The 24,897-nt window shown below is 36.2% G+C and overlaps 3 protein-coding genes and 1 pseudogene across 4 annotated transcripts in view; 2 read left to right on the forward strand and 2 right to left on the reverse strand.

Moving 5' to 3' along the window:
• The first annotated feature begins 1,275 nt into the window (after positions 1–1,275).
• On the forward strand, positions 1,276–5,484 carry LOC117991621 (putative leucine-rich repeat-containing protein DDB_G0290503; annotated as a pseudogene).
• A 932-nt stretch (positions 5,485–6,416) lies between these two features.
• Positions 6,417–8,394, reverse strand: LOC117991623 (lipoma-preferred partner homolog). Its single transcript, XM_034979218.2, is given in 4 exon segments — positions 6,417–7,851; positions 7,853–8,034; positions 8,037–8,167; positions 8,243–8,394. Coding segments are annotated over 3 exon segments (1,419 nt in total). The 5' UTR covers positions 8,062–8,167; positions 8,243–8,394; the 3' UTR covers positions 6,417–6,639.
• Positions 8,395–9,139: 745 nt separating this feature from the next.
• The window catches only part of Secp43 (tRNA Selenocysteine associated protein), a 414,926-nt gene continuing 399,168 nt past the window's right edge, over positions 9,140–24,897 (forward strand). Inside the window, exons 1-6 of one of the 2 annotated variants that reach the window (XM_034979219.2) lie at positions 9,140–9,358; positions 9,441–9,572; positions 10,582–10,810; positions 11,707–11,927; positions 12,446–12,617; positions 13,075–13,273. In XM_034979219.2, coding sequence (XP_034835110.1) covers positions 9,326–9,358; positions 9,441–9,572; positions 10,582–10,810; positions 11,707–11,927; positions 12,446–12,617; positions 13,075–13,232 — 945 coding nt within the window. In that variant the 5' untranslated portion in view covers positions 9,140–9,325 and the 3' untranslated portion in view covers positions 13,233–13,273. Of the gene's footprint in view, positions 9,359–9,440; positions 9,573–10,581; positions 10,811–11,706; positions 11,928–12,445; positions 12,618–13,074; positions 13,274–24,897 lie in introns of those variants that run through there. The other variant, XM_069505344.1, reaches the window with a different exon arrangement.
• Bdp1 (transcription factor TFIIIB component B'' homolog Bdp1) overlaps positions 15,882–24,897 on the reverse strand; it is a 9,902-nt gene continuing 886 nt past the window's right edge. The window contains 11 exon segments of the mRNA XM_069505536.1: positions 15,882–17,201; positions 17,204–17,226; positions 18,063–18,273; positions 19,117–19,257; positions 19,613–19,765; positions 20,804–20,987; positions 21,417–21,539; positions 22,643–22,750; positions 23,260–23,360; positions 23,723–23,958; positions 24,827–24,882. Of these exon segments, the coding sequence (XP_069361637.1) occupies positions 16,731–17,201; positions 17,204–17,226; positions 18,063–18,273; positions 19,117–19,257; positions 19,613–19,765; positions 20,804–20,987; positions 21,417–21,539; positions 22,643–22,750; positions 23,260–23,360; positions 23,723–23,958; positions 24,827–24,882 (1,807 nt within the window). The 3' untranslated portion in view covers positions 15,882–16,730.

The raw sequence follows: 24,897 nt of genomic DNA on the forward strand, positions 1-24,897 counted from the left end.
AACATAGAGAATTAATTTAGCTGTAATATCGATATCCTTAAAAAATTCGTCGTCCCAACCGTAGATGGGTGCACACAGTGACAAGATGACGCACGCCACATAAATTGAATTGACACGCATTTTGGAGCTTAGTATCCATCCAGGTAATCATTCATTCTAAGAAGCTGACGATTTAAATAAGTGGCAGATTTCAAGGAAATTGTTATAATTTTGAAAAAAAATAAAATAGAAAACTTCTAATTTTATTTTCCTTTTAACCGACTTCAAAAAAGCAGGAGGTTCTCAACTCGTCGGAATCTTTTTGTTAATGATTATGATTTAATTTGTAGGAAATTACTTTTTATTTACTAAGCTGGCAACCTTAAGTCTCATTCCAGTGCCAGACAGCTGGCTGTAGTGATTACATACTCTTTGCCAGACAGTACGGGATTTCCTGTTATTTCATTTGTATGTAGACCTTATTTATGATTAACTTATAACTAACTAACTTGTTAGTTAGTTACAACAAACCTTAATTGTTGTGTATGCTAGTGGAACACAATTTACCGTTCTGAATAATGGATAATTCAAGTGAAAACTGAAACTATCTCAAAATGCTTTCATAATAATTCTGCTGCGCGATTGCGGGAGAAGGACAGCTACAAGGTCACGATCGCAATCACCTCTGATTGGTTGCGCTCGATCACATTGGAGCTATGCATTGTTGGAACACGAATCGCACAAATTCAGCCAATCAGAACAATTGAGATTGGTAATAATGATTGATGCAGGTTTTCCGCATCGAGGTGCTGAAATTATTACGATGGCATTTTAGGAGCTGAGTTTGGCAAATTCCCATTTTGAGGTGGTCACACTGGCGACCCGCCTCGGCCATGCAACCTGCGTACGCGCCGCGTTAAATTGATTTATATTAAGTTTTATAAATTAAACAACAATAAGTTTAAAATGATGTGAGAAACACTTTATTAATTAATTATAAAATCCAGCTATATTTTAAAATCATTCGCATAACATACAGGTGCATTTGTCCAAACAATGGCAGAAGCCTTGTAGGCTTGGGTACTTATCGAGCAGAAAGAACTGCATGCACACAAGATGAAAATTATTGTGTTTTGAATGTTTTGAGTGTTTTGCAATATCTCTTGTGTGTATTCTTGGCCCGATTAACTACAGGTACGTTTATTTTAGCTAGATTGGTGTACAAATTGTAGTTTCCTTCTGTTTGAAACAAAAAAATTCTTGGACTGGAGACCCCAGCTCTAAAATCAAACAAAATTGTTTGTTGTTTCTTTCAGATATTTTAGTGTGTGCAGAATATTGTAAGGATGGTTATTATACTGGGCGTTGATCAACAGTGAGATTCATACTGTCTCCAAATATTTAATTAATATTTTCTCAATAAGATGGGTCATTAGTGATCGACATGCAAATCTTCGACACTTGGATGACACATTGCTGCCTTGTTGGATTACTGGAAAGGTACTAACAAAACATAAAATGGTGTTACTATATTATTTGCAATCTGTTAATACAATTTTTAAATAATTAAAATTAACCACATACTTGTTGCAGGTACATAATATTCCTACAAAAAGTTTTCTCCTGCAAAACCTTAGAATCAATCAAAACACAGAAGCTAATCAGTCAAAGGAATGATTTAAGTCTGTTGCATTTTTTGTATATCTTCACAGGAACTGTACCACAAATTATATTGCAAACATATGCAATAGTTATGTTAAATGAGAATTATCATACAAAAGGTACTTAATGTAACTACTTAATGGTATTAGAATATGTTTACATAAGTAATGAAATAATAATTGATACGTTAGTAGGTATCAATAGGTATATATTATAATAACTTATCCTTCATTTCAGTTTTTGCATTAGTGGCTTCAATAGCATCTGTGATATGGGGGTGTGTAACATATATTTACAGTATAGCATCATTTACCACTGATAACTTTAAATGGAGTTCGATTTATTAAGTTAACATGGCACTTTGGTATATTGGTTGTCGAATTGCAGGGTGTTCTATTATTACCATAATTTTTGGAATATGGCACTAATTCCTTTAGGTAGATTTTCTATGCTGTTTGAACATAACATTGTTATCAATATTTATACTAATGTGTTTTACTTTAGGTCTCCATTGGTCGGCTATGACTTTCTGGATTATCACACAACAAACAACTTTCTGTCCAAACAAATTAGAGGAAACATTTTACATGCTGTTATGGGATTTGTATATTGCTTCTGTTATATTAATTTAAGAGAAGGTCACACAAGATATCGTTTATTGATGTTTTACACTCTTATTGTGACTCAAAACTTTGGGAGTTTATTCCTTTACGTACTGATATCAGATTTTGAAAGACAACAAAAGTCTTGGTCAATAGCTGCAACTGTTTGTGTAACTGCTGGAACAGTTATTGGTGAGTAAACAACTTCTTAAAAAAATCTTTAGGAAATGATGATAAGAATAATTTAAATGACAATCTGTTTTCAGGTATGATTGCAATGATTTTATACTATAGATATTTTCATTCTAAGGGGCCTATCCCCTGGAAGAATGCACAAGAAGACGTTGAATTAAATAACAAAGTGGTTTCTCAAAATTCTGATAAGAATATCAAAAGTAATGGGTTGAATCATGTTAGATCTTTCAAAAGTTCCAATAAAATAGCTGAAACAAGGTAATTACATATTATATTTATTTTGGGTTATGTAAAAGATTGGCTAACTTTATCATCTTTATTTTTATTTACAGAAATGATATTAATGTAACCACACCACAGTTACCACAAAACGATAGTGATACAGCAGATAAAAAATTCTTATTAGACCATTGGATTGCCAGATCTGGCTCACCAACCTTCACATCTGCTCCAGTTGGAAACATTAGTATGGAGGTATCCAGTATAGAAATATTTACCATAGAAAATACACCACAAACAATAATAACAAGAAGAGATAATGCAAACACCAATTCAAAAATTACAAAAAAGAAAGTTTTTTCGCCCACTGAACTTACACTTAAGTTGTCCTCAATTAAAAGCTTTGAGAGCTCAATAGACGAAATTACTTCGAGTACTTTAAACCTACAAAAACGCCGTGGAATTTGTTCTTCTGATGAATTACGAGAAGAGCTTACAAAATTAAATTTAGCTGCTTGCAATATTGTCAATGAAACTTTTGCAAAAACTATCAAGACAGACCATAGTTCTGAAATCAGTCATGACACAGATGGATCTAATAAAAAAACGTCATCTGATTCTATAGATATGGATTTGGATTTAAGTTTCAGCGATATAAACAGTTCAGACATAAACACTTTTAATGAAAATATTGTTCAGAAACTTTGTTTAAGTGCTCTGAAAAATATCAAAGTTGGTAATCAAGATGCAGACATAGAAAATACAAAGAATAGCACTTGATATACTTAAGGAAATGTATACCAAGAAAGATAAAATAAAAAATGGTATAACCAGTGAATTACTCCCATCCAAGCGTGATCTCGACACTCCAACTGAAATTTTATCTGTTCACGATTATGAAAATATATGTGCAGTCAATATTGCAAGAGAAGCTTGGGGCTTAAGATCATGGAATGGATACTGTGACATTGAAAATTGGCTTCATGATGGCAGCGTAGTAAGAGACAGAAGTCGAGATACTCTGACGTCAGGTAGTTCAGAAATAAGCAGTTGTCTGTCGCAAGAATTAAAGAATGCTATATTAGCTACACCATCACTTCCTAAGAAACCACATACGTATTCTAATGTTTTTGTTAAATTTGATAGAAGTCAAGAAGATTATGTAAATACAATAATGTGTCACTCTAATGATGATACGTTCTTAGCCAAACCGTATGTGATAGATTCTCACAAAGATCCAAACCACTTAGAACCAATTTTAGAAGAATTGGATGATTTAGGTGATATTGATATATCTTGCAAAAAACGATTAAATTCGGAAAGTTCTCTTGTTGCAACTATAGATGAAATAAGAAAAGCAACTGTAACAAACTCTCCCCGGAACTTATATCACAGAAGGGAACATCAGTGGGATTCACCTCAGTTTTTAACTTCTGAAAAAACAGAAACAAACAACCTAAAGAAATCAATTTGGAAAGAACCTTACAAGTTTAATGCTAGTAATATAATGGAATCTCAGCCGGAAAAAGACTGTATATTAGATGTATCACATGGGTCTAAATTCGAATCGACCAAAAAAGATTTAAATGTTGTACCAATGTCTACAAAATTAAGTTTAGATAACAACAATCAAAAAAAAAATATGGTACGGAGACAAAAATCCAATTGCACAAAGAATCAAAACAAAAAACTTAATACTAAATCAGAACAGCAACTGCATGACCTTTCAAATAAAGATATTGACTTCTTATGGCAACTGGTGTCGGAAAACTCATTGCCACTCAATGCAATGGAAAACCTTTCACTTAGTCGCAAAACACCATCATTACAATCCTTGATACAAAAAGAAACACCATCAAGTGTGGTAAATACAACAGCTTCTAAAGTATCGAATATGAAAAAGAATGTTAGAAATAGACCTAGAAGAAAGTTTTCCATTTTGAGGGAACGATTTGAACCAAAGGCATATTTAAATTCTGACGAAGAAATCTTATATCATTGTTCTGAAAATGTACCTCAACAAGATGATTCTAATATTATGAATGTTAAGAATCAGTTTGAATCTCTTAAGGATATAAAAGATATTCCACGTTCCAAAAAACAACCAAATAGAATTCCATGTGATGAAAAGACTAGTTCTATGATTGACATGCATATGACTTCAAAAAGCATAAAAGAAAAAAGATCTTTATTTATGAAGCAGGTGCTCAGTCCACCAAGATTTAATACCAAGTTGAGACATAAAGTGTAGTCAAAATTTTTTAGACAATTTTTTTAAGTTCCTATGTGTTAAGTTTATTAATGCAATATCTTTTAAATGATGTGTAAGTTTAAATATATTTCTACTTAAAGTCAATTTGAACATAGATCTCACTGTAAGTGTAGTAATTTTAACGATAAGTGATCCATTATTAATTTACATACATACATTGGGAAAAGAATTATAAGATTTACTTGCAAAAATCTACCAATTTATGAAATAGATAAATCTGTATGTGATTATATCATGCCACATTAATTGATCTAATCATTTTAAATATAAGTACTAGGTACTTACATAATTGTGATTAGGAAATATTATTTAATATTAATAACTACATAAGTCTTGTGGTAAATAGATAACTTTGAATTTGTTATGGTTTGATGCAATACACATTTTATATTTCTTATTTAAATATATTGTATTGATAAAACTTAGCAATATTTACTTAGTTGAATTCCAAAATTTATTGTACTGTGATCTATGTGCCTTTATTTTATAGTATTTTTTGCCAGTATTGTAAATTTTGTAACTTTTTTAATGTAAATAATAAATATTGTACTCACACATGCTTTTAGTTAATTATTGATGTTTATTAATAAGATAGTATTCAGTTTTTACTATTTTTACTTTACTACATTGTCCTTTCCAAGTTACTCTCTTTTATGTATTATTATATTACAAAATAAAGACACTAAACTTTTTCAGTTTAGTGTTTATTTTGTGAAATCTGAATAATTAACTTAGGTTGTTTAAAATAAATAAGTACTTAATTTATTTCAAATATTTATTTTATAAATATTCAATACAGCTGTCATCAAATGCATATAATATTCACACTTAAAAAATAATTATTATTAAGTGCATTTATAATACACTTTAATAAATTATTATACTTACATAATATAATATATATGTAATCTATATTCTATGTATATTACGTATGTTTATCTTAAAATATTTGTTTAATATCACGATTTAAATTGTTTATTAATTTTGGATTTTGATACATACAATATTATTCATTCATACAGTCCATATCAGTCTTGTAATTTTTACAATATGTACCTATACAAAAATATTTTTATATGCAGGTGTTACAGTACTTCTAAGAAGATATTTAAAAGGATTTGTCAAAAGATAATATCTTTACAACGTAAATACTTACACAAATTTAATGATAAATATATTCTAATAACTAATAAAAAATATAATGGCCAAATTCATTAACTGCAATATATTATAACATAGGCATTAGAATGCTACTAAAATAATTATAGTTACTATGTACTTATAAAACAAAGTCCCTCTGCAGAGTTTTTATGTCTGTTTGTGCTAATCTCAGAAACTACTCTATGGATTTTTATATTGCTTTCACGAACATATCTAGGTTTAGGTGTATAATTTGTAAAGGTTTAGTGTAAACTGACCAAACTATGCTCCAATTATCAAAAAAGTGTGCGAAAATAGCACTACTCAAGAGCTTTATCCGCAAATGCTGAATGAAACTTGAATCTATATATAAAAAAATGTAGAAATACAATAAGGTCCCAATGCTATACTTATCTTTAAAAATTAACTCACAATAACAAAAAACTGCAAAGCTGTATTTTTAAATCATATTTTTTGTTATCTGTTGATACTTTAGCGATACATGCGAAGTTTGGACCGGTTACCAGTTTAATATAAAAACACCTTATGCCAGGCGATAATGTCATTCATTTATAGGTCTGTTGTCATTACATTAGTGAGAAGACGTATACGATGAGCGTTGCAAGCTTTACACAGAATGTGACCATCAAGTGGGTAACATCCGCGTCCTTGAGCTTCTGATGACAGTACTAGGCCACAATCCTCACATTTATAACAACGCACATGGAAACTTCGGTCTAAAGCGACTACTCTTACAGTTTCCTCTTCTCCTTCTTCAGGCATTATGGGTAACTCACATACGCAACAGCGTGGAGCAAATTTTTTATGGAAATCTTCAATGCAGTGGATCTGATTCATTGCATCCACTGTAAATGGTACACCATCAAGACTTTTGCCACACACAACACACGTAAAACATGTGGGGTGATAGGGTTTACCTGTAGCTCTCAAAATCCTATCTAAAATTGGGTTGTTGCACACTGAGCATTTCTCCAAAGTTTCATAATAATCTACTTCACAATAAGGGTATCCTTCCACTGCATAAAATGGTTTTCCCTGCAAGTTCATATTGCACCGATGGCAACAGAAACATTTGACATGGTATACATTACCCATGGCAGTGCAGCCAGAACTTTCACCAACCACCCTTTGCTCACATTTAATACATGTACCAAAAACATCTAAATCTTGACTGTCGCTTATGGACTGCACTAGCATATTAGTTAGAGCATCAACTTCTTCCTCCTTTGGCAGTGGAGATTTTCCTGCTGGTATCAGGGTACTTTTATAAGTTTGATTGTTATTGACTTGTCCCACATTCATAGCTAGGTTTGGATTAATAGGCTCATAAAGTGATTCATATGTTGACGCTTGTGATACTCCATACTCTGGATATTCATTTTGATATATCGCAGGATAAGATGGTCTGTTCTGATTAAAGTTCATAGTAGCTCTCATTAATTCACTATAATTGGAGCTGACAGGTGAGGGTGGTGGTATATATTCATTATGATTTGAATCAAATGACTTAGGTGGTGAGATATGAAGGGGAGGAGGTGGTGGTGGGGGTGGATTATTGTACTGATATTGTGGTACCACATTACTGTACATAGGTGTGAATCCTTTAGTGGGCATAGAAGAGTTTTGCCTGAATGGGTGGCTGTGAAGCGACAGTTGTGTAATGTTTGCATAATCCTTATGCATTGGATGAATATTACTAGGATGCCGTGGTATGTTACTATACGTAGGTGGAGGTGGTGGTGGTGGTGGTATGGCGGTATTACGTTTTTTGTATAGGTGATATTTTAGATGAATAAGAGGGCTCACGTACAGTGTTAACGGCAGCGCTACGAGGAACTTGTGGTTGAGCCTTTTTCTTAGGTGGTACAGCTGGTGGTATCTTTTTTACTTTTCCGGGTGAACTCTGATCCTTTGCCATTTGTAGTTCTGCTAATTGCTTTTCTCGGCGTCCATATTATCGAGGCGTGACATTCTTAAGGATCTCAGTTAAGATTTTTATCTACTTTCAAAAATTGTTTATCGCCCAAACCATTAACATGATTACTCCATTAAAACAGAAGGTCCATTGTTCTTTATCCTTAAAATACAAAGAAATTCACTAATCTTACCAAAGAGTATATAATCACTACGATCTTACATTAATGTGATTCACCTTTTATTTCTGGTCGGTGTGATTCACTTTCTATTTTCTTGATTTGATTCACATTTCAGTCACATCATTTTTTAAATCACTAAATACCTAATTTCATGCCGGTTCCACACAGTCAGGCAACAGTCCAACTGTTCGTCCAACCTTCCACGTGTGGAGAGATAGTTCGTACATGTTCGTCGATGTTGGCGCGTGATCGCTCGGATGGCGACCCAGAGCAAAGGAGTTGGCCAACTCACACATCATTGCGGAATGCGATCACTTCACTCAGGCGAGGCAGACGTGTGCATACGCTGTAACCCCAGCTGAAAATTATTTCGCGCCATTCATTTGTGTACTTTTTGTTATAGTTAACTATTTCGTTTGTATTTAATTACCTACCTATAATGACTGAGTGGAGTAACGGTGCTGTACTCTTATTTTAGGAGAATCGAATTTGAGAGAAAATTTCGAAATCGAAGAGAAGAGAAATTTGAATTTGAATTTGAATTTGAACGCCCTCCTTAGTTAATGAGGTTGAAACGTATGTGTCTGTTTAGATCAGCTTCACACTATCGATGTTTGTTAGTTGCTGGAGTGTTGGACTTGTAGACTGCTTAAAAAAGCTAGACTAAAGTACTGTTTTTACTATTTACTTGTTTTCACATAAAAACGTTTAATACAAATATTGTTGATCGGTTAATACACATAATTGACTACTAAACAATTGTCGTGTTATTCATCGTTACGTCGTGCTATCGCTATCTCAGACGCGGTTACACAGTACTTTAGTCTAGCTTTTATACTCGGTCTACGAACTGGTGGTATTTTTTGGCAATGGTGGCAACCTTGTGGCCAAAAACCACTCCAAAAACTATTGGCCGCGAGCTGTAGTTTTTGGCCGCGAGACGTAGTGGTTGTACTCTTTGGTCAGATATCAGATCTTGGTGCAGAGAGTGCAGACCAATTTCATAAATTTAAATTTTCAACTTTGTTTATTAAAATAAAATTTGTTTCTTGAACGATGCTTGAATCTGTTATATGAGTTAAAAAACTAAATTTTGATAAGTTATATACTCGTAAAATTCTATTTGAAAATAAGCAATTATGTCTATGCAGTGTCAACTATGGATGGGCAGTGTAAGAATTTTTTAAATATTTATCACATAAAATCAATTTGAGTTATTTCTGCATGTTTGTAAATAATACGTACTCATTGTAGCTGGAGCCGAACATGACGGAGAGCTTTATAATGGCTGCATTTCATCGTATGGGGCAGCGTCCTCTTGCTGTGAAAGTTATGAGAAATAAATTTACTGGGGAGCCTGCCGGCTATGCATTCGTCCACTTCCAGGTATGTGTAACCTATGTTTTCTTCTCTTTTTGGGCATGTACCAAGGCTAATGCCTAATGGCCTTGACTGAAATCTCATCTGGCTGTAAATACCAATGCAATTAAGATGGTAATGGGAATGAAGAGGTACGGCAGTTTAATTAACCCCATACCAGTTTTTACACTACCTCGCAAGTAGCATCATTACACTAATCGGCGGTACATCTTTACCGGTGGGATAGTAACTAGCTAATGTAAAAGTTTACCACAGAGGTAGCTTAGAAATTACAATAGTTAATGAAGTTTGTCTAAAGTTGTTGTGGCAAGCCAGTAAATTCACAGATTGTTTCTGCTGGGGATCAAACCCAAGACATACTACTTTGAGACAACAGCAGTCATCATTGTACTTGGGAGGTTGTGGCTTATAAATAAATAAGTAAATAAAAACTTTATTGACAGTAAACAACAAAAACAGAAAACCGTTATGGTGGGTTCAGGTATGTATGTGACGTTCTTTATTCTACCAAAACTTCTGAATGCCTAAACAGATTTTGCTACATGGGATATTGTTAGAAGCCTTACATGATCCTTAGTGAGAATGGCTACATATTTTTTGAAATATCAATACTAGTGAACCCTCCGCTTCGCACGGGTATCTTATTACAATTTTCATAGAGACCTCAATTTAAAAAAAATTAGCCTATGTCACTCAGGAGTAATGTAGCTTTCTACTGATGAAAAAATTTTCAAAATCGGTTTAGTAGTCCTACAAATAAACTTAAAATCTTTACCTCATTATAATATTAGTATACATGGTGGTTATATGGTGCCATTTTCAATTGGCAACATTTTTACTTTCTAGTTAGTTTTTTGCAAGGCAGTTATGTTTTAATTTTTTTTAATTATGACTTGTTGTTGTTGTTGTTGTTGTAGGTGTAGTCAGTGAGCAATCTCAGATTTGTGCCATAGTATGATGTTGCCTACTAATACAACTTTCATTTTAATGTGTTCATTTTTTACATATTTTTAAGACTGATGAAGAAGCCATAGACACAATGCACAAACTCAATGGAAAGCCAATACCTGGCACATTTCCTGTAGTTCGATTCAGACTCAACACAGCTTCAAGGGAGGCTCGTACTAATATGCAAACAGAGAGAGAATTTTCTGTATGGGTTGGCGACCTTAGCCCCGATGTGGACGACTACTCACTATATAGGGTGTTTGCGGGGAAATACAATTCAATAAAAACTGCAAAAGGTATGTAACTTTTTATGACATACTAACCGATAGACGTCCACTGCTGGACATAGGTCGCTTAACTCACTTGTAGGGACTTCCACACGCCACGGTCTTGCGCCGTATGAATCCAGCGGCTCCCTGCGACTTGACCGTCCACTTAGTGGGGGGGCGGGGTCTTCCTACGTTGCGCCTTCCGGTGCGAGGTCGCCATTCCAGCACCTTGAGACCTCAACGTGTATCGGTTCTCCGAACTATGTGCCTTGCCCATACAACTCATCTAACTTAATGTAAATAGCAGGTGCAGCGACGATTAATATGATGAGTTTAAATTATCGATACTTTGGCTCTGCATGATTGTGACCACAACTCATTTTTTTATTTTATTTTATTTTATTTATTAAATTAACTAACGGCTACTTACACTAATACATTTTTAAAAAAACTTAATTCTGAAAATATTACTTACTAAGTGCAGTCGCCAATTATAAGTTTTTTTTTTTTTTTTAAATTGGGTAGGAGGAAATCCTCATGGATACCAATTGGCATGCCCGACTTCGTTGAGGCTTCCTCAGCGACCTACGGACTAAAACCTCCTCCCTTCGCTGGCCGTCCTTCCCCAGTACTGCAATACGCAAATCTTCAGGAAAGGGGCTGTCCGGTCAGGCTTCGTTTGCCCTTTGCCTGGACCATTCCAATTATAAGTTAATACAACATTTACAAACATATGTGACAAAATAAAAAAACAAACATCAATAAGATAATTATCATCATAATAAACTCATACAACTGAGTCAAAATATGGATAATTCAAAATATTAATCATGGTAGGTATCCGTTATTGATTGTTTCCTTAACTAACTAATCTGTTAAATCTGAAATAAACCTAAAATTAACTCACAATTTTTATATTTCAGTAATACTAGATGGCTCTGGCTACACAAAAGGTTACGGCTTTGTACGATTTGGCAATGAAGATGAACAGCGTAATGCACTCTATGCTATGAATGGATACACAGGCCTAGGAAGTAAGCCACTAAAGATATGTACAGCGGTACCAAAGCCCAAGGGTGCTCTGCCCCCACAAAACTCTGCACCTGCCAATGCAAATAATCCAGCCACTTACAACAGTGGGACGGTATGAAATATTTATATTTATTAGGACAACCAAAAATTGTTATATATATACATATTTAAATCTATACACACACACACACACACATACATCCAACTTATTAATAGGTGTCACAACAGTTACATGTGCCAAAAGAACAACATACTACAACAAAAAGTTAACTGTGTTAAAGTTAATGTTGTAATTATTAACATCTAATAAAGCTAATAATTAGTAAACCTAATTCACTAGGCTAGTGCAGCATAATATTATACCTATACCATAATATACTCCATAATGTTCTCAAAGGGAGTGTGAAGTCTGCCAATTGGCATTCGGCCAGTGTGAGACTATGGCCAAAGCCCTTCTGATTCTGAGAGGAGGCCCGTGCTCTGTAGTGAGCCGGCTATAGGTTGATAATAATATTATGTACGTTCTTGCGTGCTCGAAAATGTGCTTTATATACCTTTGACAAAGACTACGTTTGTTGAATTAAATCAATCAAAATATAAAGTGATAATGACATGCAGTTATAATTATAGGAGTACAACCATTACTACGATCCGTCCGCGTATTGGCAAAACTACTCAGCGTGGTCGGGTTACTATGGGCAGGAACAAAACAACCAACAGCAACAACAGCAGCCCGTTGTAGAGACTGCGCATACGCAACCGCCGCCCGCCAAACCGCAAAATGACGAGTTGGCGCTCGTTGGTGAGTATCCCAAAATGAAAAACTTACGAGCTTTACTTAAAGTATTAATTAATAAGGGTCATTCCTTTTATCCACCTTGAAGCAGTCACCCTTAGGTGTATACTCGAAAACGTCTGTCCGTGTATCTATCCCGAATCTGTGCGCAAATGGGATGGAGTAACAGAATTTGTATACCTAAATGTTTTTGGTCTGAGATGGATTTTTGATTATAAACACCCTCAGTGGCTGTTTTAAAGCTATCATCTCCTTCACTGACTAAACTAAAAATGAAAACAGGTAGTTTGATATATTAGGTACTATGTTACTTCACATCTGAAATTTAGAAAAATATCTGGAACATACCAACATAATGATATCTGGCATACCACTTTCTAAAAATTATTTTTAATGTAAATAATCTTGAGTAAAGTGTTCTAGTGACATGATTGAACGAGCCATTTTAATTATTATTCCACAGATCATAAGAGAGTCATTGATGTGGATCAAATGAACCAAGAGTTCTTAGACCCTGACTTGTGTCTTTGGGACGCGCTCGAGTCGTCCCAGTGGTTCCCGCAAGAAATCGTGGAAGCTCATTATATATATATTGTAGGAAATGTAGTTGTAATAATATAATTTTAAGATGATTTTGAATAAAATAATAATATACTTAATTATATTGGTGTTTTAAATTCCTATTAGGCTAAGCTAATAGTAAAATTAGTTTTTTGAATAGTTAATTAAAACAAAGACATATTTATGTACTTTAATTTATTCGTCCGTCCGTCAAAATTAAAGCTAAGATTACATCAATAAATAATATAAATACATGGTTTCAAATAAGTATAATTCATCTTACTCCAAAACCGTAGGTTAGGTATCATTTTGGGATATGACTCTGCATCTTTTAAACCTGAAAATAATAAGCGCAGCACATAAGCTGAAAAAGTATGACGCCGCGCCTCGACTTTACTGGTGTGAGTTTCGTTCTAAGATAAGATAATTTAAGCCAATAGCGATTGTAAGGTTATTTTAAAAATTAATTTGAATTGTGAGAAATAATATAAAATTATCACAAAATTATTAATTTATCTAATGAAGGTAGTTTAATAAAATCGTTATTTCACTCATTCTATGTTATACGATCTGTTGCTAGGAGGCCAGCTGGACTGTTATTAAGGTTTTTAAGGCAGTCTCCTTCTGAAACTCTGAACGACTATTGTATATTTTTGGTGTTTAGATTGTGAACGGGATAATTAGATGCTGTGATAGCAATCAAGCGCTAATTAAATTATTTATTTACTCATACGTCTCGTGTTTCTATTGGACTTAGTACTTAGAATGTACTTGTTTTGCGCGCACTATACTTAGTTTATGGTCAATTCAATCTTTTTGGTGGCTCAGTATAGAGCCGCGAGAGCGAGTCCGCGCAGGTAGGTACAGTACTAAATAGACAGTGACGGAAAATGTACATAGTATACACAAAGCCGATTATATAATATATACAAAGAAATCACGATAGTTTAAACCCTAAAATATACAAAGAAAACAGTACTGAATAGACAGTGACGGAAAATGTACATAATATACACAAAGCCGATTATATAATATATACAAAGAAATCACTCACGATAGTTTAAACGCTAAAATATACAAAGAAAACTTCTCAGCCGCTAATAAGTTTAAATCTGACTGTATAGAAGTATAAAGAATTAATGGGGGAACATGTCATAGCGATAGTTGCTACGTATGAATAATTGCCATTTTGTACCCAATTTATATTAAACTTATAAATAATTTATATTAAGCTTATATAAATTATATTTTAGTCCAGTCAAAATAGACATTCAAGGTTACAAATAATTCACATAGGGCTAAAAATTGGTACGAATGCTGGGGAACACATGGGTGTTTATATATGGATATAAATGATTGTAAAAAATCCCCATCAATTTATATTGATGTTATATTATATTATATATGTCTTATTTCCAAATGTATTCGTTAGAAAAACGTAGGGAACTTTAGATCTGCAATTCTTATATAAATTTTTAATGCTAATATCGACTGTCCTCAACTATTGAGCAGCTTCAAATTTAAGGTTCCTGTCCATTATCCACGTAAACCCATTACACCACTTTGTCCACCGTTGTGTAGAACTGTCCTTGGCGCCAATTCTCTTGTCTCTAGATTATGTAAAACTCTTAACCACCACAGCTCTGTCATTGACATTAATTCTGACTCTTTATATAAGTTTCGGGAAAAGATCTTTGCATATTGGAAGTCTTGATTAGGAAGTATTATCTGTAATCTTATTGATGTTTGTTTTTTATTTTGTCTCATAATTGTTTGTAAATGTTGTATTAACTTATAATTGGCGACTGCACTTAGTAAGTAATATTTCGAATTTAATTTAAAAAAAAAAATGTATTAGTGTAAGTAGCCGTTAGTTAATTTAATAAATAAATAAAAAATGTTCCCAACATTAGTACCAATTTTTAGCCCTATAAGAATTATTGTAACCTTGAATGTCTATTTGGACCGGACTATAACATAATTTATGCCCATAGTGTGAAATGAGCTTTATGTGGTACATGATGTATGAAAAATATCACAGGCGAAATTTTGCTATGCTAAAAATATGCTAATCTCTTCAACAAGGGCGCTAATTTATCAATAATTTAACAATGGTGCTAATGCTTGGTTGTTCACCAATCTTTTAACTAAATAGACAGGTCTGCTATCCTTTTCAACAGAAACACTGTAAAAAGGAGAGTTTATTAAGAATAAGCACCATTTTACACGATGGTCTTATAAATAAAAAATTAAAAATATAACATCGCATAGAACCGCATTAAGAGTTAAGACCTAAAGTCACTAAGGTCATTAGGCTGATTCGCTAATTCAGGGTCTAACACTGAATGATAGCCACCTAGCTCGTTTGACATTGATTAGTGCTACATTGCTGCTTCACTCAGTGATATTAAAATAAGTTTTCGTAGAAAACCTTTAATGGATTAAAACTAAATGTCAAATGAGCTCGGTGGCTGTCATTCGGTGTAAGACACTCAGCGAATCACCCCGCAGAATAGCATACAAAATTGATATTTTTTATATTCGTATTTTCACGGATTTTATGGAGAGGAGACCCGTACTCAGTAGTGCGCCGGCGATGGGTCGATGATAATGATGAAAACTTACAGATAAATTATTATTATTATTTTTAATAGACTAAGCAGCTTCAGAGTTATGTGCGTTTTAAGTATTAAATCACTTGCTTTAACGGTGAAGGAAAACACCGTGAGGAAACCTTCATGCCTGAGAGTTCTCTAAAATGTTCTCAAAGGTGTGTGAAGTCTACCAATCCGCACATGGCCAGCGTGGTAGACTGTGGCCAAACCCTTCTCACTCTGAGAGGAGACCCGTGCTCTGCAGTGAGCCGGCGCGGCGCCGGCGTTGATCATGAAGCAGCTTTCGCTGCTGTGTCTATATCAGAAGTGCTTCGAGTCTCGAAATTGATAATCAATTTCGGCCGAGAAGGGGCATAAGTGGGCCCACAGAATTCAACTCCAAGAGTACGCATACAAGGTTTTGCATGAAAACAAAATCGTAAAATGTGTGCAAGGGACAGGGGAGAATGCTCTGTTGTGATTGGTGGACTCAAAGTCGCGTAATCAAGACAATGAGCGGAATGAGGGTACCGAACGGCGTGGGCCGACTTTTATGCTAAGCAACTGCCTAAGCTTGGCGATCGGGGGATAACTATTAGGCGTCTATAGGTGGTGCTCTGTGAGTGGGCCTATGAAATCCTACTAATATTATCATAAATGTGAAAGTGTGTGGATGTTTGTTACTCAATCACGCAAAAACTACTACGACGGATTTGGCTGAAATTTGGAAAGAAGATAGATTATACCCTGGATTAAAACATAGGCTACTTTTTATCCCGGAAAATCAAAGAGTTCCCGCGGGATTTAGAAAAACGTAAATCCACGCGGACGAAGTCGCGGGCATCAGCTAGTAACTTATACCAGTCAAAGTTGAGTAATAGTGTACGAACTATGCCGTTGCCTTTTAGATGGGCTCGGCAACATAGCGATACCACTTGAAGCACTATTATGACTCCCACACTGGCTACACACTGCACGGTGATAATAAAGGTGATGACACATTAGATCCTTTCGGAGTTCCCTTCTTCATATACCCAACCACATAGTTTAATATTGATGGAGGTAAAGCAACGGGTGTCAACTTTCCTGGACCATTTGCTATGTAGGTTTGTAACATTTTTTTTGAAGGGGATGAGGGATCGTTCACTGTTAAAACTACTAGTGATCCAGATTCTATGTTGGTCGGAATTTGCAAAGCGTTGATCGATTCTGGTGTTTTGACTTGCAAGCTTGCTGTATTGGTTCTGATATTGGCTACATCTTCTTTGGGTTTGGCGGCCGAACTGACTAGTGCCATGGTAGATATCTTCTTTGGAGACGGACTTGTTGGTTGGGTTTGTTGTTTGGCTTTATGGTTTTTCTGTTTTTGGAGTATGTGGTGTTGTATAATGTCATCAGCGTTCGTTATGTTTTGTTTACGAACGCATCCTTGGTGGCTTCCAGGGCTTTCGCTCCACGGCCTGTTGAAGTAAAAACAAAAAAGGTTCTATGAAAAAATTACAATTATTATTATACTTTAAGCTTTCGATTAAAAACCGGTCAAGTACGAGTCGGGCCTCGCTCGCCCCATTTCCTAGTTTTAAGATAAAAAAAATTAAAAATATATTCGTACTCAATGAGGTCTAAACAATAATCTCCATATGCAAGGTAAGAAAAAAAATTTTAATATACAAAATTATTTAGAAATTTGTATATCAAAAATTGCAGATCCGGCAGGATTCTAACCTGCGTCTAACCTGGGTATCGCGCCCGGACCGCCTTTGACCACTAAGCCACGGTTCACTCAATAACCTGCTTTTCCCCTGGGTAAGTGACTGTGGTCTAGTGGTCAATGGTACTAGATATCCAGGGAAGACGCAGGATCCAACCCTGCCAGCTCCACAATTTTAGATATTAAAAATTAGGTACAGTGGAAACTCTATTAACCGGACTAATCGTTGTCGTTAGGGATTCGGATAATCGAATGTATGAAGAAAAGCGGGTTTTGTGCATATTAAGTAGTTCACCATAATAGTATTTTCAATTTTCACAGTAAGATAACTATACCAAGTGGGATATCATATATGGCTTTGCCTGTACTATCTAAAACAGGTTTTTATTTATTTTTATGCATAATAGTTTTTGATTTATCGTACAAAATGGCGGAAAAAATACCCGAGTATGGAACCCTCGGTGCGCGAGTCTGACTCGCACTTGGCCGAACAATTTTCGGTTGGTAGTCCGGATAATCGCGAATCCGTATAACTGAGGGCCGGATAATAGAGTTTCTACTGTACTTTTTTTTGCTCCAACTTACTCGGCCTCATGCGGATCTCCTTAGCAGTCTTCAAGCGCTCCCTCTCAGCTTGTTTCTCGTTGTTGAGCTTCTCTCGCTCGATCTCGGCTTGCCTGGCCGCCGCCGCGCGCTCCTCCTCAAACTCCGCCTTAAGCAGTGCTATGTCGAATTGCAGCGACGCACGTAAAGCCTTGTCTATTTGTGCGCCGTTCAACCGTTCTTCCTTTTTGAACTGTAATTTATATTCAAATCGATACTAATATTATAATGCGAAAGTGAGTTTGTCTCTCTGTCTGCTAGCCTTTCACGGCCCATCCGTTCAACCGATTTTGACGAAATTTAGTACAGAGATAGCTTACATCCCGGGGAAGGATCTTTTATCCCGGAAATCAAAGAGGTCCCGCGAAAGAATGGGAGGTCGTATGCATATTACAGTTCTCATCAAGTCCCCCAACTGACTCGATGAAAACTTTATCATGCAGAAAGAGAGTTTAACGCTGCGGCGAACGGAAGGTGAAACTGCAGTTTTTTGATGCAGTCCAATTCGCGGCGCGACAGAAGTTTAACTTGTACTGCCCCACCTTAGACTAAGTCCTCTACACTACCCACAGTACTGACTATATAGTAACACAACCTGAATTTGAGCTGCTTCCTCGTGCAGTCGGGGAACAGGTATGCCATGAGCGTGAAGTCAGTCCCCAGCGCTGCGAGCGTGCGGTTAAACCGCACGGTTTCCGGCGCGCTCCACCCCGCGCGCGCGACAGAAGTTTAACTTCTTCTACTTTTCCCCCGAAGACTAAGTGTCCTCATACACTACTCACTACTCACGGACCATGTGCTAAGTATACAGTATACACACCTTGAATTTGAGCTGCTTCCTCGTGCGGTCAGGGAACAGCTGCGCCATGAGCGTGAAGTCAGTCCCCAACGAGGCGAGCGCGCGGTAGAACCGCACGGTTTCCGGCGCGCTCAAGCTCGCGGCGCGACCGAAGTTTAACTTCTACTTTCCCCCGAAGACTAACTGTCCTCATACACTACTCACGACCATGGTGCTGAGTATACAGTATACATACACCTTGAATTTGAGCTGCTTCCTCGTGCGGTCAGGGAACAGCTGCGCCATGAGCGTGAAGTCAGTCCCCAACGCGGCGAGCGCGCGGTAGAACCGCACGGTTTTCGGCGCGCTCCAGCTCGCGGCGCGACAGAAGTTTAACTTCTACTTTTCCCCCGAAGACTAACTGTCCTCATACACTACTCACGGACCATGGTGCTGATATACAGTTACACACCTTGAATTTGAGCTGCTTCCTCGTGCTGGTCAGGGAACAGCTGCGCCATGAGCGTGAAGTCAGTCCCCAACGCGCGAGCGCGCGGTAGAACCGCACGGTTTTCGGCGCGCTCCAGCTCGCGGCGCGACAGAAGTTTAACTTCTACTTTTCCCCCGAAGACTAACTGTCCTCATACACTACTCACGGACCATGGTGCTGAGTATACAGTTAACACACCTTGAATTGAGCTGCTTCCTCGTGCGGTCAGGGAATAGCTGCGCCATGAGCGTGAAGTCAGTCCCCAGCGCGGCGATGTGCGCGGTAGAACCGCACGGTTTCCGGCGCGCTCCAGCCCGCGGCGCGACAGAAGTTTAACTTCTTGTACTGCCCGCCCGTGCCCCAAGCGCCCTCGTGCACTACATGACACTTTCGATCGCTTTCTGTTTGTTTTATCACCTGCAAAAATTGTTTTTATTATACAACTAGCTTATGCTCGCGACTTCGTCCGCGTGGACTACACAAATTTCAAACCCCTATTTCACGCCCTTAGGGGTTGAATTTCTTAGTAGATGCCTACGTCATAATAGCTATCTGCATGCCAAATTACAGCCCGATCCGTCCAGTAATTTGAGCTGTGCGTTGATAGATCAGTCAGTCAGTCAGTCACTTTTTCCTTTTATCTATTTAGATTCAGCTGGATTGTCAGTGTTTAAGGATTATTAGTAAGTACCTACTAGATGATGCCCGTGAATTTGTCCGCGTGGATGTAGTTTTTAAAACCCTGTAGGAACTCTTTCCGGGATCAAAAGTGGTCTATGTATAATTTTACCTACACTGCAAGGAAATTCTAAATAATTTTTAATATAATATATTGTGAGTTAAAAATTGCAGATCCAGCAGGATTCTAACCTGCATCTGACCTGGGTATCGCGCACAGATCGCCTTCAGCCACGATTCACTTAATAACCAGTTTTTCCCGTGGTTAAGTGAACCATGGTCTAGTGGCCAATGGCGCTAGATATCCAGGGAAGACGCAGAATCCAACCCTGCCAGCTCAATTTTAGATATTATTTAAAATTACTTAGAAAAAATCCTGTGCTAATTCAAGATATATAACTTAAAAAGCTAACTCTATTCCGAACAGCCTAATTGATTTAGTTATTGTGGCCTAAATGAGTAAAAATATCCAAACTTTTACATTATAATGTTATTTGTATAGTAATATAAATAAAATGGGACCATTGTATCATATTTTTAATTAATGTTTTTTATGTTGCTGTCACTTTGTTTTCTTTGTTTTTCTGTTGTTTCTATTAATTTCTTTTGTTGTTTCTGTTACTGTACTTTTTGTCGATTCTGTTGTTTAATTTTTTGTTATTTCAGTTATTTTATTGTTTGTTGTCTCTGTTATTTTATTTATCTTTGCATTTGCTAAAAATATGTACGATAGTCATGAGATATGTAAATAATTGAGAGTAAAAAAAAAAACTTTACCAAGCTCTGTTCATCAAGAATGATTTCTCCTTTTGGGCCCAGCTTTATTTGTGGTACGGGAGCGGGCTCAGCAGACTTTTTCGGCGAGTCCGGCGGTTTCACGACAACCTCCTTTTCCTTCGCTACCCTTTCCGCTTCCTGTTTCTCTTTGGCTTCTTTTAACTTTATTTCATCTTCATTTAATCTGGAACAAAAATCTATACCTATAAGGAAGAAATTGACTGAGTTTATAGCTCAAACTGGGTGTATAAATTTGAGAATTTGCATGTAGTTTTCTCTGTAATAGGTCCACGAAATTATTTTCAAAAGTTCTACCCTAAATCACAATGAGTTGGGCGGTACCAGCTAGTCGGCAATCAACTATTTATTATAAAACAAACGCGACAGAGTCGATATATATGCGTTAGAGATAATTGTTTGTATTCTGATAATGTAATTTTCCTCAAAACCACTTAACCGATTTTAATGCGATTTTTTTTGTTATATTGCCTGAGGGCACGTTTTTAGCAAATTTACGAAATAGTGCTACAGTAGATAAATTCTTAAAAAAATATTATAGTCAGTTTCCTGGTCTAAAATATTGATAATATACTTGCAAAGTCGATATACTTACACAAGGGGGTTGGAGGTTGGGTTGTAGAAGATGAGGTCATACATCGTGAGCGTGTCGCGCTTGGCGTTCTCTCGCCTCCGCCGCATCGCCATCCTGCGTCGAGTTTCCTCTTGACGACGAGTTCTGTAAAGCAGTTAGTCTTAAGCGCAGGTCACACTAAGCAAGCTCGTTAGTTTATTTTAATTTTGTTATGATAGTGTTTATATTACATTTCAAGGTTTCTAAGTAATTTTAAATACATACCCATCAAAAATTGCGGTACCAACAGGATTCGAACCTGTATTGCGCCCGGAACGTCATCGACCAAGTAGGCTCTAAGAATAGAATCTAAATATATAAAAGAAAAGGTGACTGACTGACTGACTGATCTATCAACGCACAGCTCAAACTACTGGACGGATCGGGCTGAAATTTGGCATGCAGATAGCTATTATGACGTAGGCATCCGCTAAGAAAGGATTTTTTAAAATTCAACACCTAAGGGGGTGAAATAGAGGTTTGAAATTTGTGTAGTCCACGCGCACGAAGTCGCGAGCATAAGCTAGTAGAATATATTTTTATTCGAGTAAACTTTTACACGTACTTTTGAATCGTCAAATAGTTTAATTTACCTCTCGTTTGGAATGCTGTCCCTATCGAGAAGAACCAGCAAGAAACTCGGCAGTTGCTCTTTTTAAGTTTTCAATTTACAATGTTATTATACCAAACTGGACAAGCAGTTGCAGCCACGTGTATTACTGGAGCGCGTCAAATCTAAGCTTTTTTATCGTTTACATAGTCTTTGAATGTATAATATTATGCTTTTTTTAGGAGCATACTTTAAGAGACTAGAGAGAACTCAAGGTAGAGACTAGTTGGTCGATGGCGCTCTAGACGCAATACCCAGGGGAGATGCAGGTTCGAATCCTGCCGGTTCTGCTGTCTGCACTGTCGTTAAAACCTTGTCCATCTCATATCAATTATTACACTGCACGCATCCATTGACTAAAACTGCATTTGAGCAAAATAATAATAATCTCATCGGTTTTAATTCCTCAAATCGATAAACATTAAAGATTTACATATTATTGTTATTAGTATGATTTTCTTATGTTATTCAATCAACAAGAATCAAGTCATAAATAAAAGTCATGAGTTTTTTTTAAATTCTGTACTATAATTTTTGAGCTATTCTGCAGTGTAACGTAGTTAGTGAAACAGATCATAATAAAGTTAAGTCGTCATACTTGAGAATTTGTTGTTTGTCTCTAAGAGGCGACGCGGCGGCGGCCGGCTGCGTGGGCGCCTGGCTCACACTTGAGCAAACTGAATCATTCCTAACTCGACTCACATCTCTGTAACAATAGAAAAAATCCGGTCAAGTGCGTGTCGGAACCGCACACGAAAGGTTCCGTACCATACCATCGTACAAGATATGAACTTTTTAATTTTACAGACAGATGTACGGAATATGTTTTTTCATTCAACAAATATTGAAAAAATAAGTATTTCAAACACTCTTTGTTTTTATCAACAGTCTGTAGACCACAAAGGTTGCGAAGCTGAAGTGGCAATGAGCAGGGCACATAGTGCATAAAACCGATAGGCGTTGGGGTCCCAAGGTGCCGGAATGGCGACCTCGCACCGGAAGACGCAGTGCTGGAAGACGCGGTGCAGGTGGACGGATGATATCAGACGAGTCGCAGGGAGCCGCTGGGTTCAGGCGGCGCAAAGACCATGGCGTGTGGAAGTCCCTACAAGAGACCTATGTCCAGCATTGGACGTCTATCAGTTGATGATGATGATGATCATGATGATCAACAGTATAAAATTAGAGATTTTGCGTATTTTTTATAAATATTACCTGTTGGGTAAAGACTGTAATGTGTGCACCTCATGTGCTTGGCGATCCCTTGAATTAAGGAGGCTACGACGATTCTCGTCCTCTGATTCACTTGCACTGCCCTTAAATATATAAAAAATAATAATTTAAAGTACAGTTAAAGCGCCATCTCCACACGACGAGAGATTCGCGGCGATAGTTTCGCCAGGTGACACAATTCGCTACAAACTATCGCAGCAATAGTATTACCCTGTGGAGATAGGCCCCTAGAGTTTGTATCGAATTTTGTGACAAGGCGAGACTAGGACAAGAAATTTCACATTTGAAAGTTGTTTTTCTTTAAATTGAATTTTTTCTTCTTGATAAATTAAGAAGTCACTAATTAGTCATTATGATGCACACTTACAGTGCTTCATACACTTTTTTCATACAATGTACACACCATTCAGTTAATTAGTTAACTAAATTAATTTTAATAAAATACCTGCACACTATTTCTTCTAAGTGGAGCCAATCTAGGAACTGGACGCAGTTTAGGACGGACTTTACTTGGTGAAGGCAGAGGTATGATAGGATCAAAGAGGACTTCAGCATTTTCTGATATAATCTCATTCTTCAAGACATCAATAGGTTTAGGAATGCTAGCAGCCGGTTTCAGAGGAACAATGCCATCAATTGCTTCATCATCAGTACTTTCTGGGACACTTGGTATGTTGTAATCTAAAAAGATTTTTAAGATACAATATAACATCATAAAATACTTAATGATGTGGAATAATAATGGAAAAATTTGTAGTGTAACATTCCAAACCAAATCGTGACGGGCCAAAATTCAGTTTATGTTGATTGAAATATGTTGATGGTACTGTAAAATATTTGTATCGCACTTTATTATTTGAGTTCTTAGGATATAAGATGTAATATCAATGATGATGCCCTATAGATGACAACTATCAAGTGTTACACGGCTATCCTGCTGATATTATTTTTGAAAAGTCTGCAATCCTGATACTTCACAGTTACCACCGTGGTTGCAGACTATAGAAAGTTCACTATAGAAGGTTTAGGTTATAACGACTACTAGGGACCTTTACTATATCTACTTATGTCCACAGTTATCTCGCTTCTGATTAAATAGATTAATCTCCATATAATTTTTTTTTTTTTAACAACTCAGTAAATCATTAAATTCTCCTCAATCTAAGTCCTGTAGTAAGAAGTCCTGGTAGAGATTAATTCAAAGTGACAAGGCAGCTAATTGTATGTAAATAATTATTTTTTGTGTTTCTTTTGTGTCTTTCTTCATGGTGTACAATAAAGAATATTAAACTAAAAATGTTTATTTGTGATAGTAATTAATGATTAAATGAAGATACCTGTTAAGTTCTATCATAATATTATACAAGTTGCTTTATTCGAAGATATAATAAGTAATACATTTAGTAATTGTAATTTTAACGGGCGCCAATTTAATATTAGTAGAAACTCTTTATAAACAAAGGTGTTATCTATGAAATCTACCTCTAATTATTGCATTTATATTTTTATCTTTGTTTAGAGCTATAAAATTAATAGAAATTCATCTTACCATCACTAGCATTTATTTGCATATTCTTGGGTTTAACATTGTGATCGATTTTGCTCACAATTCTCTCTGCA

This window comes from Maniola hyperantus, chromosome 20, assembly GCF_902806685.2.
Source record: "Maniola hyperantus chromosome 20, iAphHyp1.2, whole genome shotgun sequence".
NCBI lineage: Eukaryota > Metazoa > Arthropoda > Insecta > Lepidoptera > Nymphalidae > Maniola > Maniola hyperantus.